General features: G+C 42.4%; 1 protein-coding gene across 1 annotated transcript in view; it reads right to left on the reverse strand.

The window, feature by feature from the left end:
* appl2 (adaptor protein, phosphotyrosine interaction, PH domain and leucine zipper containing 2) overlaps nucleotides 1-20,192 on the reverse strand; it is a 114,235-nt gene that overhangs the window by 68,172 nt on the left and 25,871 nt on the right. The window contains exons 3-4 of the mRNA XM_069909350.1: nucleotides 19,530-19,589; nucleotides 5,221-5,292 (exon numbers count right to left, since the gene is read on the reverse strand). Of these exons, the coding sequence (XP_069765451.1) occupies nucleotides 5,221-5,292; nucleotides 19,530-19,589 (132 nt within the window). The remainder of the gene's footprint in view (nucleotides 1-5,220; nucleotides 5,293-19,529; nucleotides 19,590-20,192) is intronic.

Here is a 20,192-nt window from a genome sequence, read left to right on the forward strand (position 1 = left end):
TACTTTGAAATAAATACGGAATAGGTGAAAGACAAATTTATATTATGGGTGCAATGAAAGCCTTCATTAGAGGGCAGATAAGAAGTTATGTAACTAAGGACTACAATCGGGAAATAGAACAGTTGGAAAGGGAGATAGTAAGTACAGAAAAGGAACTAGTAACAAGGGATGATATAATAAAAAGAAGAGAATTGATGGACAAAAAAAAATACGAAACATTACAAACTTATAAGGTAAAATGTATAATGAAAATAAATCAAAAGTATTATGAAGTAGGAGAAAAAACACACAAAATATTAGCCTGACAACTTAAAACAGAACAAGCTAAAAGAACTATTGGCATCAAGGTAAAAGGACAAACAAATTACATATAATCCAATGGAGATTAATGAGAACTTTAAGGAATTTTATGAACAATTATACCAAACTGAGAACGAGGGGAAAGATGTTAAAATAGAAGAGATTTAGCTAAAATTGAACTGCCGAAATTGCAAGAAGAGGAAAAAAACAAATTGATGAAACCATTTGAAATAGAGGAAGTACAGGATATATTAAAAAAGCTGCCGAACAATAAAACGTCTGGAGAGGATGGATTCCCAATAGAATTCTATAAAACATTTAAAGAGTTATTAATTCCTCCTCTCCTGGAAGTAATGAACCAGATAGAAGAAACAGCAATAATTACAGTAATACCAAAGACGGGGAAGGATCCACTAACACCAGCATCATATAGACCAATATCTCTACTTAATTCAGATTATAAAATAGCAAAATTATTAGCAAACAGATTGGCCGACTGTGTATCAAAAATAGTAAAACAAGATCAAACTGGATTTATTAAGAAAAGACGAACAGCGGATAATGTCTGTAAATTTATTAATCTAATTCATGCGGTTCAAGGAAATAAGAAGCCAACAGTGGCTATTGCTTTAGACGCAGAAAAAAATCTTTGACAGGGTAGAATGGAATTATTTATTCAAAGTATTACAGAGGTTCAATGTACCAGAGAAATATTAATTGGATTAAAGCGTTATATAATGGACCATTGCGAAGGTAACAGTAAATGGATATGTATCAAACCAATTTAACTTTTATGTCCATTATCTCCCTCACTGTTCGCTTTAGCAATAGAACCATTGGAAGAACTGATAAGAACAGAAAATAAAATTTAAAAAGGGATAAAAATAAAGGAGGAGTATAAAATCAGTTTATTTGCAGATGACATCATAGTATACTTAACGGAACCAGAAATATCAATAAAAGAACTACATAAAAAATTGAAGATATATGGAGAAATATCAGGGTACAAGATCAATGCAAATAAACGTGAAGTAATGGCAATGAGTAATGCGGATTATACAGAATTTAAAAAAAGAATCACCATTTAAATGGCAAACACAAGCAATCCAATACCTAGGTACTAGGTTAGATAATAATTTAAGTCACTTGTACAAATTAAATTATCAGCCACTAATAAAAAAATTGCAGGAAGACTTAGAACATTGGAAAGAATTACTGCTAACGTTGATAGGGAGGGTAAATTGCATTAAAATGAATGTCTTCCCAAGGATACAATACTTATTTCAATCATTACCAATTCCCTTAACAGATAAATTCTTTAATGAACTAAAGAGAATAATAAGGACATTTTTATAGAAAGGGGAGAAACCGAGGATAGCGTTAGATAAATTAACAGAGAGGTACAACCAAGGTGGTTTGCATTTACCAAGGTATTTATCAGATTTCTATTAGACAAGGGAAAAACCAAATTGGACTAAGATAGAGCTAGATAAAATAGGGGAGAAGGTAACAGAACATATACTTTATAAGTGGGATGAAAAACTGGTACGATATAAAAGCTCACCAGTATTGCATCATTTACTCAATATATGGAAGAATCACTTAGAAAGGAAAAAAAAACAAATGACCAAATACCAAAATTATTATTGACGCCAAATCAGCAAATCCCTTTTACAATAGATAACCTTTCCTTTAGAGAATGGGAGAGAAAAGGAATTAAAAGAATAGAAAATTGTTTTTTGGGAAATAATTTATTATCATTTGAACAAATGATTGGATACCATCAACTGAAAACCTACTTAAAGGATAAATTGGGAAATATACTGAGGTTACCAGAAGGAAGCAGCTTTGAATATGTGATTACAGACACAATGATAATTAAAAGATTTATAACATCTACATCAAGCTGCAAGAGAAGGAAAATTATGAAAAAAGCTATAAACCCAAACAAAAATGGGAAAAAGATTTAAATATAAAGATAAAAAATGAAACATGGGAAAAGTTATGTTCTGGAACTATGAGGAATATAATAAACACCAGGTTACACATGATACAGTATAATTGGTTACACAGGTTATATATCTCTCCTCAAAAGTTAAAAAAAATGGGATCCAACAGTAGATGTTTTCGCTGTAAGAAGGAAATGGGAACAACATTACATGCAATTTGGGAATGTGAGAAAGTGAAAAAGTTTTGGGAAGATCTAAATCAGATGCTAAATAAAATCACAAAAAGCAACATACCAAAAAATCTAGAGATCTTTCTTCTAAGTAACATAAGAAGTAAAGAATTAGGCCTCAAACTGGATGAAGCGCAAAAAAGATTTATTATGATAGCCTTAGCTGTAGCAAAAAAATGTATAATGTCAACTTGGAAAATGGAATGAGAATACAGCAATGGTACATAGAAATGAATAAATGTATTCCATTGGAAAAAATAACATATAATTTAAAAAATAAAGTCACATTATTTGAACAAATTTGGGAGCCATACATGAAACATAACAGAGAGGGCCTACCGCGGACCTCCACCCCCTAAAATGATAAGAAGACAAAATGACTTGATCCAGTGTGTAAAAGTAGATGACACATTTTTCTTGTTTATTTTTCATTGTGTGATGACATTGTTTATGGTTTTATTGTATTGTACATGTTGAATGTTTATTGGTTTTGGAGGGGAGTGGGAAGGTGGGGAGGAAAAAAGGGGAGAAAATGCCACTGTGTATATTTAAGAGGGAAATGTTTGTATGTATTTTGGTTGATATGGTTCACAGTGTGAAAAATAAAAAAAATTAGGGTTCCCTGTGCCTTCGAACCTTGCCTTTAACCCTGACAGGAACAAACTCTGTACTCTCAGTATTTCACCTTTGAAGGTGAAGGTGTACATTCCTGCCTGAAAACAACTTATCCCAATCCACACTTTCTAGATCCATTTTCATTTCCTCAAAATTAGCCTTTCTCCAATTTAGAATCTCAACCCGAGGCCCAGACCTATCCTTCTCCATCATTAACTTGAAATTAATGGCATTATGATCACTGGATCCAAAATGTTCCCTTCACATACTTCTGTCCTGTCTCATTCCCTAGTAAGAGATACAGTATTGTATTCTCTCCAGTTGGTACATCTATATATTGATTTAGAAAACTTTCTTGAACACATTTGACAAACTCCAAGCCATCTAGCCCTTTCACAGTAAGGGAGTCCCAGTCAATATGTGGAAAATTAAAATCCCATCCTATCACAACCTTGTGTTCTCTGCAGCTGTCTGGTATCACTCTACAGATATGCTCCTCCAAGTCTAGTTAAATATTGAGCGGTCTATAATACAACCCCATGAGTGTGGTCAGACCTTTCATGTTCCTCAGCTCCACCCATAGAGCCTCAGTAGACGAGATCTCTGGTCTGTCCTGCCTGAGCAAGGCTGTGATATTTTCCCTGACAACCAATGCTTCTCCTCCCCCTTTCACCCCTCCCCCGTTCAATCATATTTTAATCAACGGAAGCCTGGAACATTGAGCTGCCAGTCCTGGCCCTCCTCCAACCAAGTTTTATTTATGGCCACAATGTCATAATTCCACGTGCCAATCTATGCTCTAAGCTCATCTGCCTTTTGAAAAATACTCCTTGCATTGAAATAGATGCACCTGAGAACATTTCTACCACATTCAACCCGTCAACTTCTAACGGTGCATGTAATTTTCACGTCATCTTTTCCTTCCTCCTCTCCTCTATCTGCTCTGGCACTCTGGTTCCCCTACCCCTGCAAATCTAGTTTAAACCCACTGGAGCAGCACTAGAAACCTTCCTGCAAGGATATTAGTCCCCCTCCAGTTCAGATGTAAAGTCCCATCGGAAGAGGTCCCATATTCCCTGGAAGAGAGTCCAGTGATCCAGACACCTGAAGCCCTCCCTCCTGCACCATGTCTTTGGTTGCGTATTAATCTGCATTATCCTCCTATTTCTAACCTCACTGGCACGTGGCCTGGGTAGTAATCCTGAGATCACAACCCTGGAGGTCTTGTTCTCCAACCTAGCGCCCAAGTCCCTGACCTCTCCTTGCAGGACCTCCTCACCCTTCTGACCCGTGTCCTTAAAAACTGTATAGCAGAAGCAAGCACTAGTAATGTCCTCACCCTCCATGAATGGGAAGCTCACATGCAAATCCCAAGGTGCTGGCCAGGAAGAACACATGGCTATGGAAGTGAGTCAACTGGTGGCAGAGCTTGAGCAGCAGGGGAGTGGGCATCTCTCAAAGAGACCTCACAGTGGAGCAGGCAATGGAGTTAAACAGGAAAAATGGACATTTGTGTATTGCACTCAAACCCAGGTTTTTTGTTTAACTCTAAGGATAAGGCTGTACCAATGTAAACATGATCATTAACTCAGTGCTTCCCTTTCTGTGCAGTGGCCAGCTCCAAACTTCCACTAGTCTATGATGTTTTCTCATTTTTCTCCTGGGAAGCTGAAACCCCTTGGCATATATTCTCATCTCAGTTGCCAGCACCTGAATCGTCAAGGCCCCATAACCCTCAGCCCACTGCTGGTAAAAGGGATTAGCATAAATGGGTACCACTGGTCAACACAGAATGGTGGGCCAAAAGGCCTCATTCTATGCTTATACAACTTTATCAACCTCAGACTACTTTTTCCCAAATGTTGCACCTCGTCTGGGATATTTTTGTACCTAGAAGAGTATCCTGCAAGTTTTTTTGAATTTTGATCAGATGTCTGAAACTATTTATCAAAATTACTTGTAATTGTGCAAGTTAAAATTATCAAAGATCGACTTTAATTTGTTTGTCTTGTACTAAGGCAATTGACATGGTGCAGGTTAATTGGAAGGATAGGGTTACCAGACCAGCACTGGGACCACAAGGCCACAAGAACATTTGAAACACACACAATTTTTAAATGGATTACCTCTTCGATAACTCTGGCAAAGCGGTGCAGGGTGGAAATCACTTCATCATCTCCTTTACTCAAGGCGAAGTTCTAGGAAGTGACAAACATCTCAGGTTGAAACATGCACAATGGGGTTGATACAATTCCTGTTTTCCTGAGCTCCTTTGCTAAGGACCATCAACATTTGACATCTACAGCCAAGGGTGCTGTGGCTTTCCAATACCCCAGTTACTATTTGTGAGCCTCCTTCAGAAGAACACATCTTAGCCGAGGCACACACTTCCAGGGCTCTTTGCCTCTCGTCCACTGGTTCCACGTTTGGTGGAAAACACTTCACAACAGGCTCCTTCACTGAACAATCTTCATCCACCCAGTTCCAGGACTGTGAATATCAGCTAAATTTCCTCTCCTTAGTCTAGTTCTAGTTAAAGCAACCTTGTTGTTTATATTCAAGTCAAGTTCATTGTCATCTAATTGTGCAACGAAACAGTGTTCTCCGGTCCTTGGTGCAAAACATGCAGACACACAACCAGACATAACACATACACAGACAAACAATACATATGCAGGACAAGTATTCCTGGTTGAGGGACTTTGCCAGAATGATTCTCGGTTGGGGGACTTTGCCTGAATGATTCTGGGTTGGGGGACTTTGCCGGAATGATTCCTGGTTGAGGGACTTTTCTGGAATAATTCTGCCAAAGTCCCTCAACCGAGAATCATTCTGGCAAAATCCCTCAACCATTTCTGGGAAGTTCCTCAGCATACAGGGTCATGATCCTGCGTTTGTCTTCAATATCACCTTTTATGAAGGCCAGGATCCCACTCCTCCAGGGGAATAACACATTCACCATCAGCTTTTGCCAATCAACATACTGGAGCAGCTACTGACCACAAGCTTAGTGGGAATAGAGCAAGCCAAGAGGCTGAACATACTGTGGCAATGACTCCTATTTCACCGTATGCTGGAAATAAGTGACCAGTGTAATGGCGTTCCACTTAAAAAGGTTGAAATGTGTCCGGTGCTCCCATTGTGATCTCCTTGATATCGGAGAGACTGGACACAGACTGGTAGATGGCTTCACTAAGCACTTTGGTCTGTGCCACACTAGTGGGGATCTCCCAGTGGCCACCCATTTCCACTTTCCCACCCCATTCACTTGCCAAATTGTATGTCCATGGTCATGCATATCAGAAAATGAAATCGAAAGCCAAACTATTATATTAATGGAGAGATATTGGGAATGAGTGGTACAAAGGGATCACAGTATTCTTATGCCTGTATTACAAGATGTCAGCAGACAGAAATAGCAAGTAGTTAAAAAGTCATATTGGAGGAGGTTAGATTTTAGATTTATTGTTGGAGAACCTACAACCCTGAGATTCTTTTTCCTGTGGGCGTGGCAGAACTACCACTAATTGGAAGGGCAAAAAATAACCTGTACACAGCGTAAACATGTGAACAAATTAAAGACCTGTAAACAGATAACAAACAACGTAAACAAGCTGACTGTGCAATACGGAGAGAACAAAAGAAAATCAATAAAGTGGACGAGTCTGTAAATGAGTCCCCGATTGAGTTTGTGGTTGAGGAGTCTGGTGGTGGAGGGGGAGCAGCTGTTCCTGAACCTGGTGGTGCGAGTCTTGTGACACCTACACCTCTTTCCTGATGGCAGCAGCGAGAGCAGAGCATGTGCTGGACTGTGAAAATCTTTGATGATTGTTGCTGCCCTGACAGCAGTGTTCCCTGTAGATGGTTTTGCCTGTGATGTCCTGGGCTGTGTCCACAACCTTTTGAAGGCCTTTACACTCTGGGGTAGTGATGTCTCCATATCAGACCGTGATGCAGCTGGTCAGCACACTTTCCACCACACCTCCGTAGAAAATTGCCAGGGATTCTGGGGTTATACCAAACCTCCGTAAACTCCTGAGGAAGTAGAGGTGCTGATGTCCTTTCTTCACGATGCCATTGGTGTGTTGGGTCCAGGAAAGATCCTCCAATATAGTGACTCCCAAGAACTTAAATTTGCTCACCTTCTCCACCTTTGATCCCCCAATGATCACTGGATTATATACTTCTGGCTTTCCTTTCCTGAAGTCAATAATCAGCTACTTAATTTTGGTAACATTGAGTGTGAGGTTGTTGTTGGTGCACCGTTCAACCAAGTTTTCAATCTCTCTCCTGTATGCTCTCATCTCTTTCCTTTATACAACCCACTACTGTGATATTGACTGCAAATTTATTGATGGTCTTATGTTTGTACCAAGCCACATAGTCGTAGGAGTAAAGTAAGGAGATTAGATTTTAGATTTATTGTTGGAGAACCTACAATCCTGAGGTTCTTTTTCCTGTGGGCATGGCAGAATTACCACTAATTGGTAGAGCAAAAAATAAACTGTACAACAGCGTAAACATGTCAACAAATTAAAGACCTGTAAACAGATAACAAATGTAAACAAGCTGACTAGATAGACAAAAGTTAAAGAATTTCATGTGTTACATTCTATATGTAGTATTACATGACAGGAATGGAACCTTTACCTTTTCAAGTCTTATCCTGTTTAATCTCTCCCTGTAACTCCGTTTCTGAAGTCCGGGCAACATTTCTAGCAAATCTTTCCTGCACTCTTTCAATCTTATTGATATCTTTCCTGTAGTTAGGTAACCAAAACTGCACACAATACTCCAAATTTCACCTCACTAATATTTTATACAACTTTGCCATAACATCCCAACACCAATACTTTGATTTATGAAGGCCAATGTGCTAAAAGCTCTATTTGCAACCCAATATCCACCTGTGATGCCACTTTCAGGAAATTATGTAGCTGTATTCCCAGGTCCATCTGTTCTACCACACCCCTCAGTGTCCAACCATTCACCATGTACGTCCTTTCTTGGTTTATCCTTTCAAAATGCAACACCTCACTCTTGTCTACATTAAATTCTATCTGCCATTTTTCAACCCATTTTTCCAGCTGGTCCCGATCCCTCCGCCAACTTTGAAAACCTTCTTCACCATCCACAACACCTCCAATCATTGGGTCATCTGCAAATCTGTCAATCTAATTCACCACATTATTATCCAGATCATTGATATAGATGATAAACAATGGTCCCAGCACTGATCCCTGGGGAACACTACTAGTCACAGGCCTCCAATCTGAGAAGCATCATCCACCCCCACTTTCTTCCATACAGCCAATGTCGAATCCAGTTCACTACCTCGCCCTGAATATTGAACATCTGAACTTTCCTGACTAAACCTGCCATATTTCTTTGGCTTGGCTTCACGGACGAAGATTTATGGAGGGGGTAAAAAGTCCACATCAGCTGCAGGCTCGTTTGTGGCTGACAAGTCCGATGCGGGACAGGCAGACACGATTGCAGCGGTTGCAGGGGAAAATTGGTTGGTTGGGGTTGGGTGTTGGGTTTTTCCTCCTTTGCCTTTTGTCAGTGAGGTAGGCTCTGCGGTCTTCTTCAAAGGAGGTTGCTGCCCGCCAAACTGTGAGGCGCCAAGATGCACGGTTTGAGGCGATATCAGCCCACTGGCGGTGGTCAATGTGGCAGGCACCAAGAGATTTCTTTAGGCAGTCCTTGTACCTTTTCTTTGGTGCACCTCTGTCACGGTGGCCAGTGGAGAGCTCGCCATATAACACGATCTTGGGAAGGCGATGGTCCTCCATTCTGGAGACGTGACCCATCCAGCACAGCTGGATCTTCAGCAGCGTGGACTCGATGCTGTCAACCTCTGCCATCTCGAGTACTTCGACGTTAGGGATGTAAGCGCTCCAATGGATGTTGAGGATGGAGCGGAGACAACGCTGGTGGAAGCGTTCTAGGAGCCGTAGGTGGTGCCGGTAGAGGACCCATGATTCGGAGCCGAACAGGAGTGTGGGTATGACAACGGCTCTGTATACGCCTATCTTTGTGAGGTTTTTCAGTTGGTTGTTTTTCCAGACTCTTTTGTGTAGTCTTCCAAAGGCGCTATTTGCCTTGGCGAGTCTGTTGTCTATCTCATTGTCGATCCTTGCATCTGATGAAATGGTGCAGCCGAGATAGGTAAACTGGTTGACCGTTTTCAGTTTTGTGTGCCCGATGGAGATGTGGGGGGGCTGGTAATCATGGTGGGGAGCTGGCTGATGGAGGCCCTCAGTTTTCTTCAGGCTGACTTCCAGGCCAAACATTTTGGCAGTTTCCGCAAAGCAGGACGTCAAGCGCTGAAGAGCTGGCTCTGAATGGGCAACTAAAGCGGCATCGTCTGCAAAGAGTAGTTCACAGACAAGTTTCTCTTGTGTCTTGGTGTGAGCTTGCAGGCGCCTCAGATTGAAGAGACTGCCATCCGTGCGGTACCGGATGTAAACAGCGTCTTCATTGTTGGGGTCTTTCATGGGTCGGTTCAGCATCATGCTGAAGAAGATTGAAAAGAGGGTTGGTGCCAGAACACAGCCTTGCTTCACGCCATTGTTAATGGAGAAGGGTTCAGAGAGCTCATTGCTGTATCTGACCCGACCTTGTTGGTTTTCGTGCAGTTGGATAATCATGTTGAGGAACTTTGGGGGACATCCGATGCGCTCTAGTATTTGCCAAAGCCCTTTCCTGCTCACGGTGTCGAAGGCTTTGGTGAGGTCAACAAAGGTGATGTAGAGTCCTTTGTTTTGTTCTCTGCATTTTTCTTGGAGCTGTCTGAGGGCAAAGACCATGTCAGTAGTTCCTCTGTTTGCGCGAAAGCCACACTGTGATTCTGGGAGAATATTCTCGGCGACACTAGGTATTATTCTATTTAGTAGAATCCTAGCGAAGATTTTGCCTGCAATGGAGAGCAACGTGATTCCCCTGTAGTTTGAGCAGTCTGATTTCTCGCCTTTGTTTTTGTACAGGGTGATGATGGTGGCATCACGAAGATCCTGAGGCAGTTTACCTTGGTCTCAACAAAGCTTGAAAAACTCATGCATGCAAACCTGCCATATGGTGCCTTGACAAAGGCCTTACTAAAGACTATGTTGACAACATCCACAGCCTTTCCTTCATCAAGTTTCCTGGTAAACTCGAAAAATTCTATAAGATAGGTTAAACATGACCTACCACACACAAAGCCCTAATCGGTCCCCAGATATCCAATCTCTTAGATCACATTCCTACTAAAACTGACATCAGGCTCACTGGCCTATAATTTCCTAACATACTGAGCTACCCTTCAATCCTCTGCCAGGGCCCTAGCAATTTCTACATAAGCCTCCCTCAAGGTCCAAGGGAATATCTTGTCAGGCCCTGGGGAATTATCTATCCTTATTTGCTTTAAGACAGAAAGCACTTCCTCCTCTTTAATCTGTGTAGGTTCCATGATCTCACTGCTTGTTTTCCTTACTTCCACGACTAGGTGCCTGTTTCCTGAGTAAATATTGATGCAAAAAAACCATTTACGATTTCCCACATCTCTTGGCTCCATACATAGACGACCACTCTGATCTTCAAATTTTGGCCCTTACTATCTGAGGCTAAAGCATTGGGGGGATTTAAGACGGATGGACAAATGGATGGAGGAAAGGCAGAGGGATATGGGGTAGGGAGGGTTTAGTACTAGTACTTTCTTTTTAGGAATGAATATATGGGTCAGCACAACCTTGAGGGACAAAGGGCCTGTACTGTACTGTGCTGTGTTGTTCTATGTTATATCCTTTTGCTCTTAATATATCTGGAAAAACCCTGAGGATTTTCCTTCACGTTGTTTGTCAAAGCATCTTCCTGTCTTCTTTTAGCTTCTTGATTACATTCTTTACTTTTTCTTGCATACTCCTCAAGTACCTCATTTACTCCATGTTGCCGATACCTGCTGTAGACTTTCTTAACGAGATCCCCAATATCCCTCAAAAACCAAGGTTCCCCAAACCTGTTAACTTAGCTTTTAATCCTGACAGGAACACAAATTCTGTACTCTCAACATTTCACCCTCTATTTATTGAACAAATCCTTGCCCATAAATGTCTCAATCCATGATTCTGTGATCCTCTCTCACTTCCTCAAAACTGGACTTTTTCCACTTTAGAATCTCAACCCAGGAATCAGACCTATCTCAAAACTAATAACATTACGATCTCTGGACCCAAAATGTTCCCCTACACATACTGTATACACTTGTGTAATAGACAATCTTGTATAAAAGTCGACCCCCACCCCTCTTTTTGGCTCAAATGTTACGTATCTTCCATAAATACCATGTAAAAGTTGACCCCCCCCCTATTTTTGGTCCGGCTGCCCACCCATCCGAGCTCCCAATGTCCCGACCACAGATACTCGACCCGGCCGGCCATCCATCCAAGCTCCCAATGTTTCAATCACAAACCTGCATCTTGTCCGCCCATCTATCCAAGCTCCCAGTGCCGCAAATGCCCGCCTATCCGAGCTCCTAATGTCCTGACCACAGATCCTCGACCCAGCTCCCCATCCATCCGAGCTCCCAATGTTTCGACCACAAACCCTCACCTTGTCCATCTGTCTATCCAAGCTCCCAGCGCCCTGAATGCCCGCCTGTCCGAGCTCCTGACACCCTGTCTGTGAACTTTCGCCTGGGCCATCCGGCCACCAAGCTCCCAACAGCCAAAATGCAGACTTACCACACAGATCCGGCCATCTGAGCTTCCGATGCCTTGAACTATTCAGATACTTACCACAGTAGTACCTGGGTAAAAGTTAACCCCCTGCCCCCAAATTGGACCCGAAAAATTGCACGAGTATATACGGTACTTCTGTCACCTGTCCTGTCTCATTCCCTAATCGGAGATCCAGTATTGCATTCTTTCTAGTTGGTACCACTTTATATTGATATAGAAAACTTTCCTGAATGCATTGGACAAACTTCAAGCCTTCCAGCCCTTTTACAGCATAAGAATCCCAGTCAATATATCGAACGTTAAAATCTCCTACTACCACAACCTTGTGATTCCTGCAGCCGTCTTCTGTCTCTCTTCAGATTTGCTCCTCCAATTCTTGTTGACTATTGGATGGTCTATAATACAACTCCATGAGTGTGGTGATACCTTTCCTGTTTATCAGCTCTACCCATATAGCCTCAGTAGACGAGCCCTCTGGTCTGTCCTGCCTGAAGGGGTTGTGGTCCAGATGACGGGCTCTTGTTTTGTATCTTTTTCATTTGACTTTATGTTTCTCTGGGTTCATATTGGATTCCTTTAAGGGTTGTTGACTCCATAGATTTTTGGTTCTTTATGTTTAGTTAAATTACATAATCTTTTCCTTGTGGTATTAAGGTATAGGAGGGAAAGGAGAGGGGTGGGCACGAAATAGAGTCTCTGAATGTAATATATCATTGTTGAGAAGACAGTTTTGTTGTTCTGGATTTTTGCAAGTCTTGGAAAATCAAAAATATTCAGTAAAAAAAGAGGAAGAAGGAAACATACATTATATTTAGGAAGCAGGAGACAGGAAGTTTATGGTAGCCAGGAAGGACTAAGGAGAGCTCGATGGGGCATGAGAAGGCCTTGGCGTGGGATTAAGGAGAACCCCCAAGGCATTCTATGTATATGTGAAGAACTGAAGGATGATGAGAATGAAGGTGAGGCCACTAAAGGATAAAGGAGGCAACATGTGCCTGGAGGTTGGGGAGATTGTGGAGTACCGAAGACCCTATACTGTGCTGTAGTGTTCTATATACTGTGCACAGTCCAGTAGCACCAAAGTCAGTCCAAAAATGAATCACTAGGATCATTCCTGGGATAAGGAGATCATTAACATGAATGATTAAAGTTGGATCAATTTCTTAAGTTGAAGTCCATTATCATTCAATTGTACAAGTACAACTGAGGAAACAGTGTTCTCTGGTCCTCGGTGTGAAAACGTACACGCACACAACCAGTCATAACACACACAGACAAATGATACATGTACAATACATTTATATATATGGAAAAATAAACAAATATCTTGGATCGAGTTCTCGGTTTCTCAGGAGGAGTGAGCAGACATGGTCCATGTAGGGAGCAATGACGTGGGTCCTGCAAAGAGAATTTCGGGAGTCAGGTGCGAAGTTGAAGGACAGGACCTCCAGGGTTGTGATTTCAAGACTGCTACTTGTGCCACGTGCTAGTGAGGCTCTAAATAGGAAGTTAATGCTGCTCAATACATGGCTAATGAGAGATGATGCAGGAGGGAGGGCATCAGGCTTCTGGACAATTGGGTTCTGTTCCTGGGAAGGGGGGACCTGTTCCAATAGGACGATTTGCACCTGAACTCGAGGGATCGATCATCCCTGTGGGTACGTTTGCTAGTGCTGCTCCAAGGGGTTTAAATTAGATTGGTGGAGGAAGGGAACCAGTGTTAGAGCAGATAGTGAGGTGGACGAGGATAAAGGTCATGGGAGGACTCCATGTTTAGACAGAAATCAGAGGTTTGGACGTGATAGAAACATTCTCAGGTGTATTTATTTCAATACAAGGAGTATTGTCGGAAAGGCAAATGATCTTAGGGCGTGGATTGGCACATGGGATTATGATATTATTATTTGTGGGATGGTTGTAGGAGGGGCAGGTCTGGCATCGTAATGTTCTGGGGTTCTGTTGTTTCAGATGTGATAGAGGGGGAGGAATGAAACAGGGAGGAGTGGTATTGATCGTCAGGGAAAATATCACCACTGTGCTTAGACAGGACAGCCCAGAGGGCTCGTCTACAGAGGCCATATGGGTGGAGCAGAGGAACAGGAAAGGTGTGACCACACTGTTGTATTACAGACTGCCCAATAGAGACAATTGCAGAGAGATACCAGACTAATGTAAGCAACATATAGTTGTGATGGTAGGAGATTTTAACTTTCCACATATTGACTGGGACTCCCTTACTGGAAAAGAGCTAGATGGCTTGAGGTTTGAGAAATGCATTCAGGGAAGTTTTATAAATCAATATATCAAGGGACCAACAAGAGAAAAGGGAACCAGACAGTTCAGGTGTATGTGTAGGCAAACATTTTGGGTCCAGTGACCATAATGTCATTAGCTTGAAGTTAATTATAGAGAAGGATAGGTCTGGTCCTTGAGTAGAGATTCTAAATTGGAGAATGGTCCATTTTGAGAAAATGAGAAAGGATCTAGGAAGAGTGGAATGGGATAAGTTGTTTCCTGGCAAGGATGTGTTCAGTAAGTGGAAGGACTTCAAAGTGAGAGTGCTGAGTGTGCATGTTCTTGTCAGGATTAAAGGCAAAATTAACAGGCATAAGGAATATTGGCGATCTGGTTAAGAAGGTGTATAGCAAGTATAGGTGACAAGGAGCTAATAAGGTACTTGAAGAGTCCAGAAAATCCAAGAAAATACTCAAGAAGGAAATTGGGAAGGCAAAAAGAGACTTGGGGTTGCTTTGGCAGATAATGTGAAGGTAAACCCAAGGGTTTCTACAAATATGTTATCAATAAAAGGATAATAATGGACAAAATTGGTCCTTGAGAGGATCAGAGTGGTCACCATGTGTGGAGCCTCAAGTAACGGGGGAGATCTTAAACAGTATTTACTCAGTTAACTGGTAGAGTGGATAAGGAAGGAAGGAACCAAACAGTAGTGTCATGGAACATATGGAGATTAAGGAGGAGGAGGTGTTTGCTGCCTTACAGTGAATAAAGGTAGATATACCCCTCTAACCTTGAGAGAGAGTAGTTAGTGTATGAATTTTTAAAATGTCCTTAGCCACGGGTAAGGTGCCAGAGGATTGGAGGGTAGATCATGTTGTTCCGTTGTTTAAAAAAGGCTCCAGAATTAAACCATGAAATTACTGGCTGGTGAGCCTGATGTCAGCAGGGGGTAAATTATTGGAGGATGTTCTAAGAGATCAGATATGCAAGTATTTGAACAGCCATGGGCTGATAAGGGACAGTCAGCGAGGCTTTGTGCATGGTAGGTTGTGTTTAACAAATTTTGTAGAGTTTCTCGAGGAGGAAAGTAGATGAAGGAAAGATCGTGGATGCTGTCTACGTGAACTTTAGTAAAGCCTTTGACAAGGTCCTACATGGAAGGTTAGTTCAGAAGGTATCCATGGAGAGGTTGTAAACTGGATTAGAAATTGGCTGAATGGGAGAAGATAGAGAGTGATAGTAGATGATGTTTCTCAGACTGGAGGCCTGTCACTACTGGGGTGCCTCGGGGATCGGTACTGGGACCATTGTTGTTTGTTGTATATATCAATGATCTGGATGATAATGTGGTGAATTAGATCAGCAAGTTTGCAGATAACCAAAAGATTGGAGGTTTTGTTGACATTGAGGAAGGCTTTCAAAGACTGAAGAGGGATCTGGACCAACTGGAAAAATGGGCCAGAAAATGGCAGATGGAATTTAATGTAAACAAGTGTGAGGTGTTGTATTTTGTAAAGACAAACCAAGTTAGGACATACACAGTAAATGGTAGGGCACTGAGGAGTGTGGAGGAACAAGGGATCTGGGAAAAGAGATGCATAATTCCCTGAAAGTGGCATCACCAGTAGACAGGGATGTAAAGAGAGCTTTTAGCCTCTTGTCCTTCATAAATCAAAGTAATGAGTATAGGAGTTGGGATGTTATGGTGAAGTTGTATAAGGCATTGGTGAGGCCAATGCAGTTCTGGTCATCAAACTACAGGAAGGATATCAATAAGATTGAAAGAGTGAAGAGATTTACTAGGATGTTGCCGGATCTTCAGGAGTTGAGTTACAGGGAAAGATGAAACAGGTTAGGACTCTAGTCCTTAGAGTGTAGAAGAATGAGGAGAGATTTGATAGAGGTTTACAGGATTATGAGGGGTATAGTCAGAGTGGATGTGAGTTGGCTCCTTCCACAGATTAGGAGAGAAGGCATTGCTTTAGGGTGAAATGTGAAAGGTTTTGAGGGAACATTAGCCGAAACCTTCACTCAGAGAGTGGTGGGAGTGTGGAATGAGCTGCCATCTGACGTGGTAAATGCGGGGGTCACTCATATGTTTTAAGAATAAATTGGATAGATACATGGATGGGAGAGGTCTGGGGGTTGTTATGGACTGGGTGGAGGTTGGTGGGGCTCGAGGAGTGATGTTTTGCACAGACCAGAAGGGTGGAATGGCCTGTTTTCTGTGTTGTAGCATTCCATGGTTTAATACATCGTAGATTCTCGGAGGGTTTATATAAATAATTAATTCTGTTGTTCAGCATTCTCACTGCCCATGGGAAAAGCCGTTTCTCAGCCCAGTGGTTCTGGCTCTGATACTTCTGTTTCTCTTTCCTGATGGGAAGGTGCTGTGGGCAGGGTAATAGGGGTCCTCAACAATTTTGTGCATCCTCTTCAAACAATGATCTCAGTGGATGGTATTGATGGAGGAGGGAAACCCCAGGAATCCACTCTGCCGCTCTTATGGTCCTATGGATTGACCTCCAACCCAATGCACTATAGCAAACATATCACACTTTGATGCAGCCGGCAATTACACTCTCGCTAGAGCTTCTGTAGGATGCTGCCCATTTGCCTATCTAGCCTGCCTCACTCTACTAAGGAGGTGCTGATACGCCTTCCTGACATGAGAGGAGATGTGTGACTTCTTAAGTGGACTCCGAGGAATGTGGTCCACTATACTCTCTCCATCACTGAGCTACTATTGGAGGATGGTCATCCTGGTTCTTGGAAATCCTTCATCTTGTCCGCGTTGAGACTCAGGTTGTTCTTCTCGCACCATTTCACGAGATTTTCCAACTTTTCTCTGTTGTGCAACTCATCGTTGTTGCTGAGACAAATGACTGCAAACTTGAGGACTCTGTTGGAGCTGGATCTGGAGATGGAGTCACGGATCAGTAGCGTGAACAGGAACTGGCTGAGCACACAGCCCTGAGGTGCACCAGTGGTCAGCGTGATGGAGCTCGACGTTCTACTGCTGACCTGGACAGACTGTGGTCTTTCCGTTTGTAAGTCCAGGATCCAGTTACAGAAAGGAGTATTGAGTCCCAGCAGGAACAGCTTCTCCACCAGCCTCTGGGGAATGATTGTATTAAATGCTGAGTTTAAGTCAATGAACACTCGTCGTTCTCCAGGTGGGTCAGGATGGAGCGAAGCACCATCAGTGGAACAATTATGTCTGTAGGCGAATTGAAATGGGTCGTGTGTGTCAGGGAGATGAGTTTTGATGCGTTCCATCACCAGACATTCGAAGGATTTCATATTGGTGGAGGTCAGTATCACAGGATGTAGTCATTCAGGCCATCTTATTGTCACCCTCTTTGGTTGGTGGTGGCTGTCTTCAAACCCAGGGGATGATGGACTGCTGTTGAAGATGTCCGTCAGTTGATCTGCACGAGCTTTGGCATGTCCTAAAATTCTAAAAGGTGCCATGTAAATACAAGTATTTCTGTGATTAATTTTTAATCACCAAGCATTCATTTTGAATGGAGGATAAAAGGTAAACAAAAATATTCCTTATTAATTGATAATCTGTGACACATGAAATCATAAATGCTGGCCAGTGATTTTTTTTTGTTTGCAAACGTAACATTTGCAAATGTGTCAAGACACGAGCATCTATACATAGAAGTTTATAAGGTGGTGTGCAAAATGTACATTATAAAGCACCTCAATTTCTTCCTAAACACACTCTCATTTTTCTATCTGATTTTCTTGAAAACGTAAACAAAATCTGCAGCAATAGTTTATTCCATTGGGATCGACTCTACATATATTCTTTGTCTACCATCACAGAGCATTTCTAATCACTAAAACAGGATTGTGTATTATATTAATTGCAGAGATCCACAAGTTATAGGTAAAAAAACACATAGAAACTGATTATGGCTGATTTCCAAATTATCAATTAGTTCTTGGCAGTAGCAGTTGTCTGGTCCTGCCATCTTTTGTGGGTTCAACTTGAGTCGAGTTCTCCTCACCCTGGCTGCATCTACACAATTCATCAGGAGGACACAGAGCTTTTTTCGGTATCAGTTGGTTCTTCTCATTCAACTCGTACATGCTCGGTCTGTCCAGAAGGGAAGCATAGTTGTCTTTGACTCGCACATTTGTGTTCTGGTCTGTTATCGTTTTGATCCCTTACCACAAGTGTCCGTGTTACAAAGCTGTCAATAGCTCTTCTGTTCATACCCAATGCTTTGCCTTCTGGATTGCATGGCCAGTCTTTAGTCCATAATTACGCAATATCTTTTCACAAAATGCACATGTGGAACCCTTGCCTTTTGTCCCAGTCACATGAATAATGGCAAGCTGGTCCAGTTCCTCGATCGTCATGCCAACTCGATGTACAAAGGATTTCATTGCTTCTAAGTTCAGCCCTGGCTGATCTTAGCGTCATCTTGACTCTTGTCTGAAGGCAGCATCACTAGCTCTGAGAAGGGCTGTAGTTAGCCACCTCCCTGAAACAGCTCTGGTCCGTGGTCTTAAAACAGGCTTGTAGCACCCTCTCCTCTCCCCCACCCCCTCCCCACCCCATCCCCAGCTATGTCCTGATCTACCTGCAAACTGGCTTAGCTCATTTTGCCAGAGAATCTGCAGATGCTGATATCCAGGCCCGAAACTTTGGTTCGCCTTAATGTCCTATGGATGCTGCATGACCTGTTGTATTTTTCCCAGCACATTCGTGTATTTCCTGGATCCATTTTCTTTGGAATTTAGGGGAGATCTTACTGAAAGATGCAAAATGGAACAGAGACCTAACAGGATAGACTGTTTCCAGGGATTCCAGGGGCTGGCCATTTAAAACAAAGTGGTCAAGGATCTCAAAACACACCAATCAACCTACAAACTCTGTATGTTTGTGGAGAATGCGAGGAGTCCCATACATGAACACAGACTCCTTACGGATGGCTGGATTCAAAATAATACTACTGGTCATTTTGAGGAAAGGTTTGGTTTAAGAAGGTCCAGGTTGGATTACCTATATATCCCTTCTGGATGCACCTAGAAAATTCTGTCCCATTTCAACCTCTGGCATGAATCACTATTAGGGAAGTTAAAGCCACCTCAGGCAACCACCGTGTTGCTTTTGCCTCTTTCGATAATCCGCCCACAGATCTGCTCCCCTAACTCCCAGAGGCACCAGGAGAACCATGATGGAACCCACACAGAGATTACTTATTTCTTGACCTTTGCTCGTATTGCCGTAGAGGGCGTGCCCTCTATTACGTGTTGGCTGGGTGCAGTTGGCTGACACTCTCCCTGATGAGCAATGCACAATCAAGGAGAATTCCTGGGTATTGGAGGCTATTTTCTGACTCTAGTTTACCAGAGTGAACCATGGCTTACAGAAGTGACTTGATCTAGTCTGGACAATAAAAGGTGGGGGGGGGGGGGCGGGGGAGGTTAGTATTAAACTCAAGTCATGCTCTCACCTGCTTCTCATATGCAAACAGCTTTTTGGACAGTTGTTGTGTTGCAATACTCATTTCATTCTGCAAAAAAATAAAATTCAGCATATCAGGATCCACATGAGGGGTAAAATGTGTGAAAATATTCACCTGAAGGCAGGAATGGCAAGAACTCTAGCAGAACAGGAGTCAGTGTCCTCAGGCATGCAGTTAGTCAATTTTACAGGTGCCCAATACAAACACAACAGCCAGTAACAGTAGTGCCATTCCTTTGGTGTTGTCCCAACAGTGCGATAATGAATGGCACTGCACTAACATATGGTCTTCTCCGTTCACACACAGGCACAATACAGTTCCCTTCAGGTGCTATTTGTTGAGGAGTAAAATGCTTTTTTAAGAGATGCAACATGGTAGGCCCTTCCCTCCCAAACACACCAATCAACCAAGAAACCTCATAGATTTTGGGGGATGGGGTGGGTTGGAGTAAGCCCACGCAGACACAGGGAGAATGTACAAAATCTGTGTGGACAGTGCCTGATTCGATCCTGTAATAGTGTTGCACTGACTCCCTCCCTGTACCATACCAGGTGCTCTCTCTCAAACATGATGGGCTCCAAATCGTTCACACAACTCCAAAAGAGTGTTGTTTCACTGAAGTGGCCTTAACCTGGGCCTCTTCCAGGCTGC

Source organism: Narcine bancroftii, chromosome 13 (assembly GCF_036971445.1).
Source record: "Narcine bancroftii isolate sNarBan1 chromosome 13, sNarBan1.hap1, whole genome shotgun sequence".
Lineage (NCBI taxonomy): Eukaryota > Metazoa > Chordata > Chondrichthyes > Torpediniformes > Narcinidae > Narcine > Narcine bancroftii.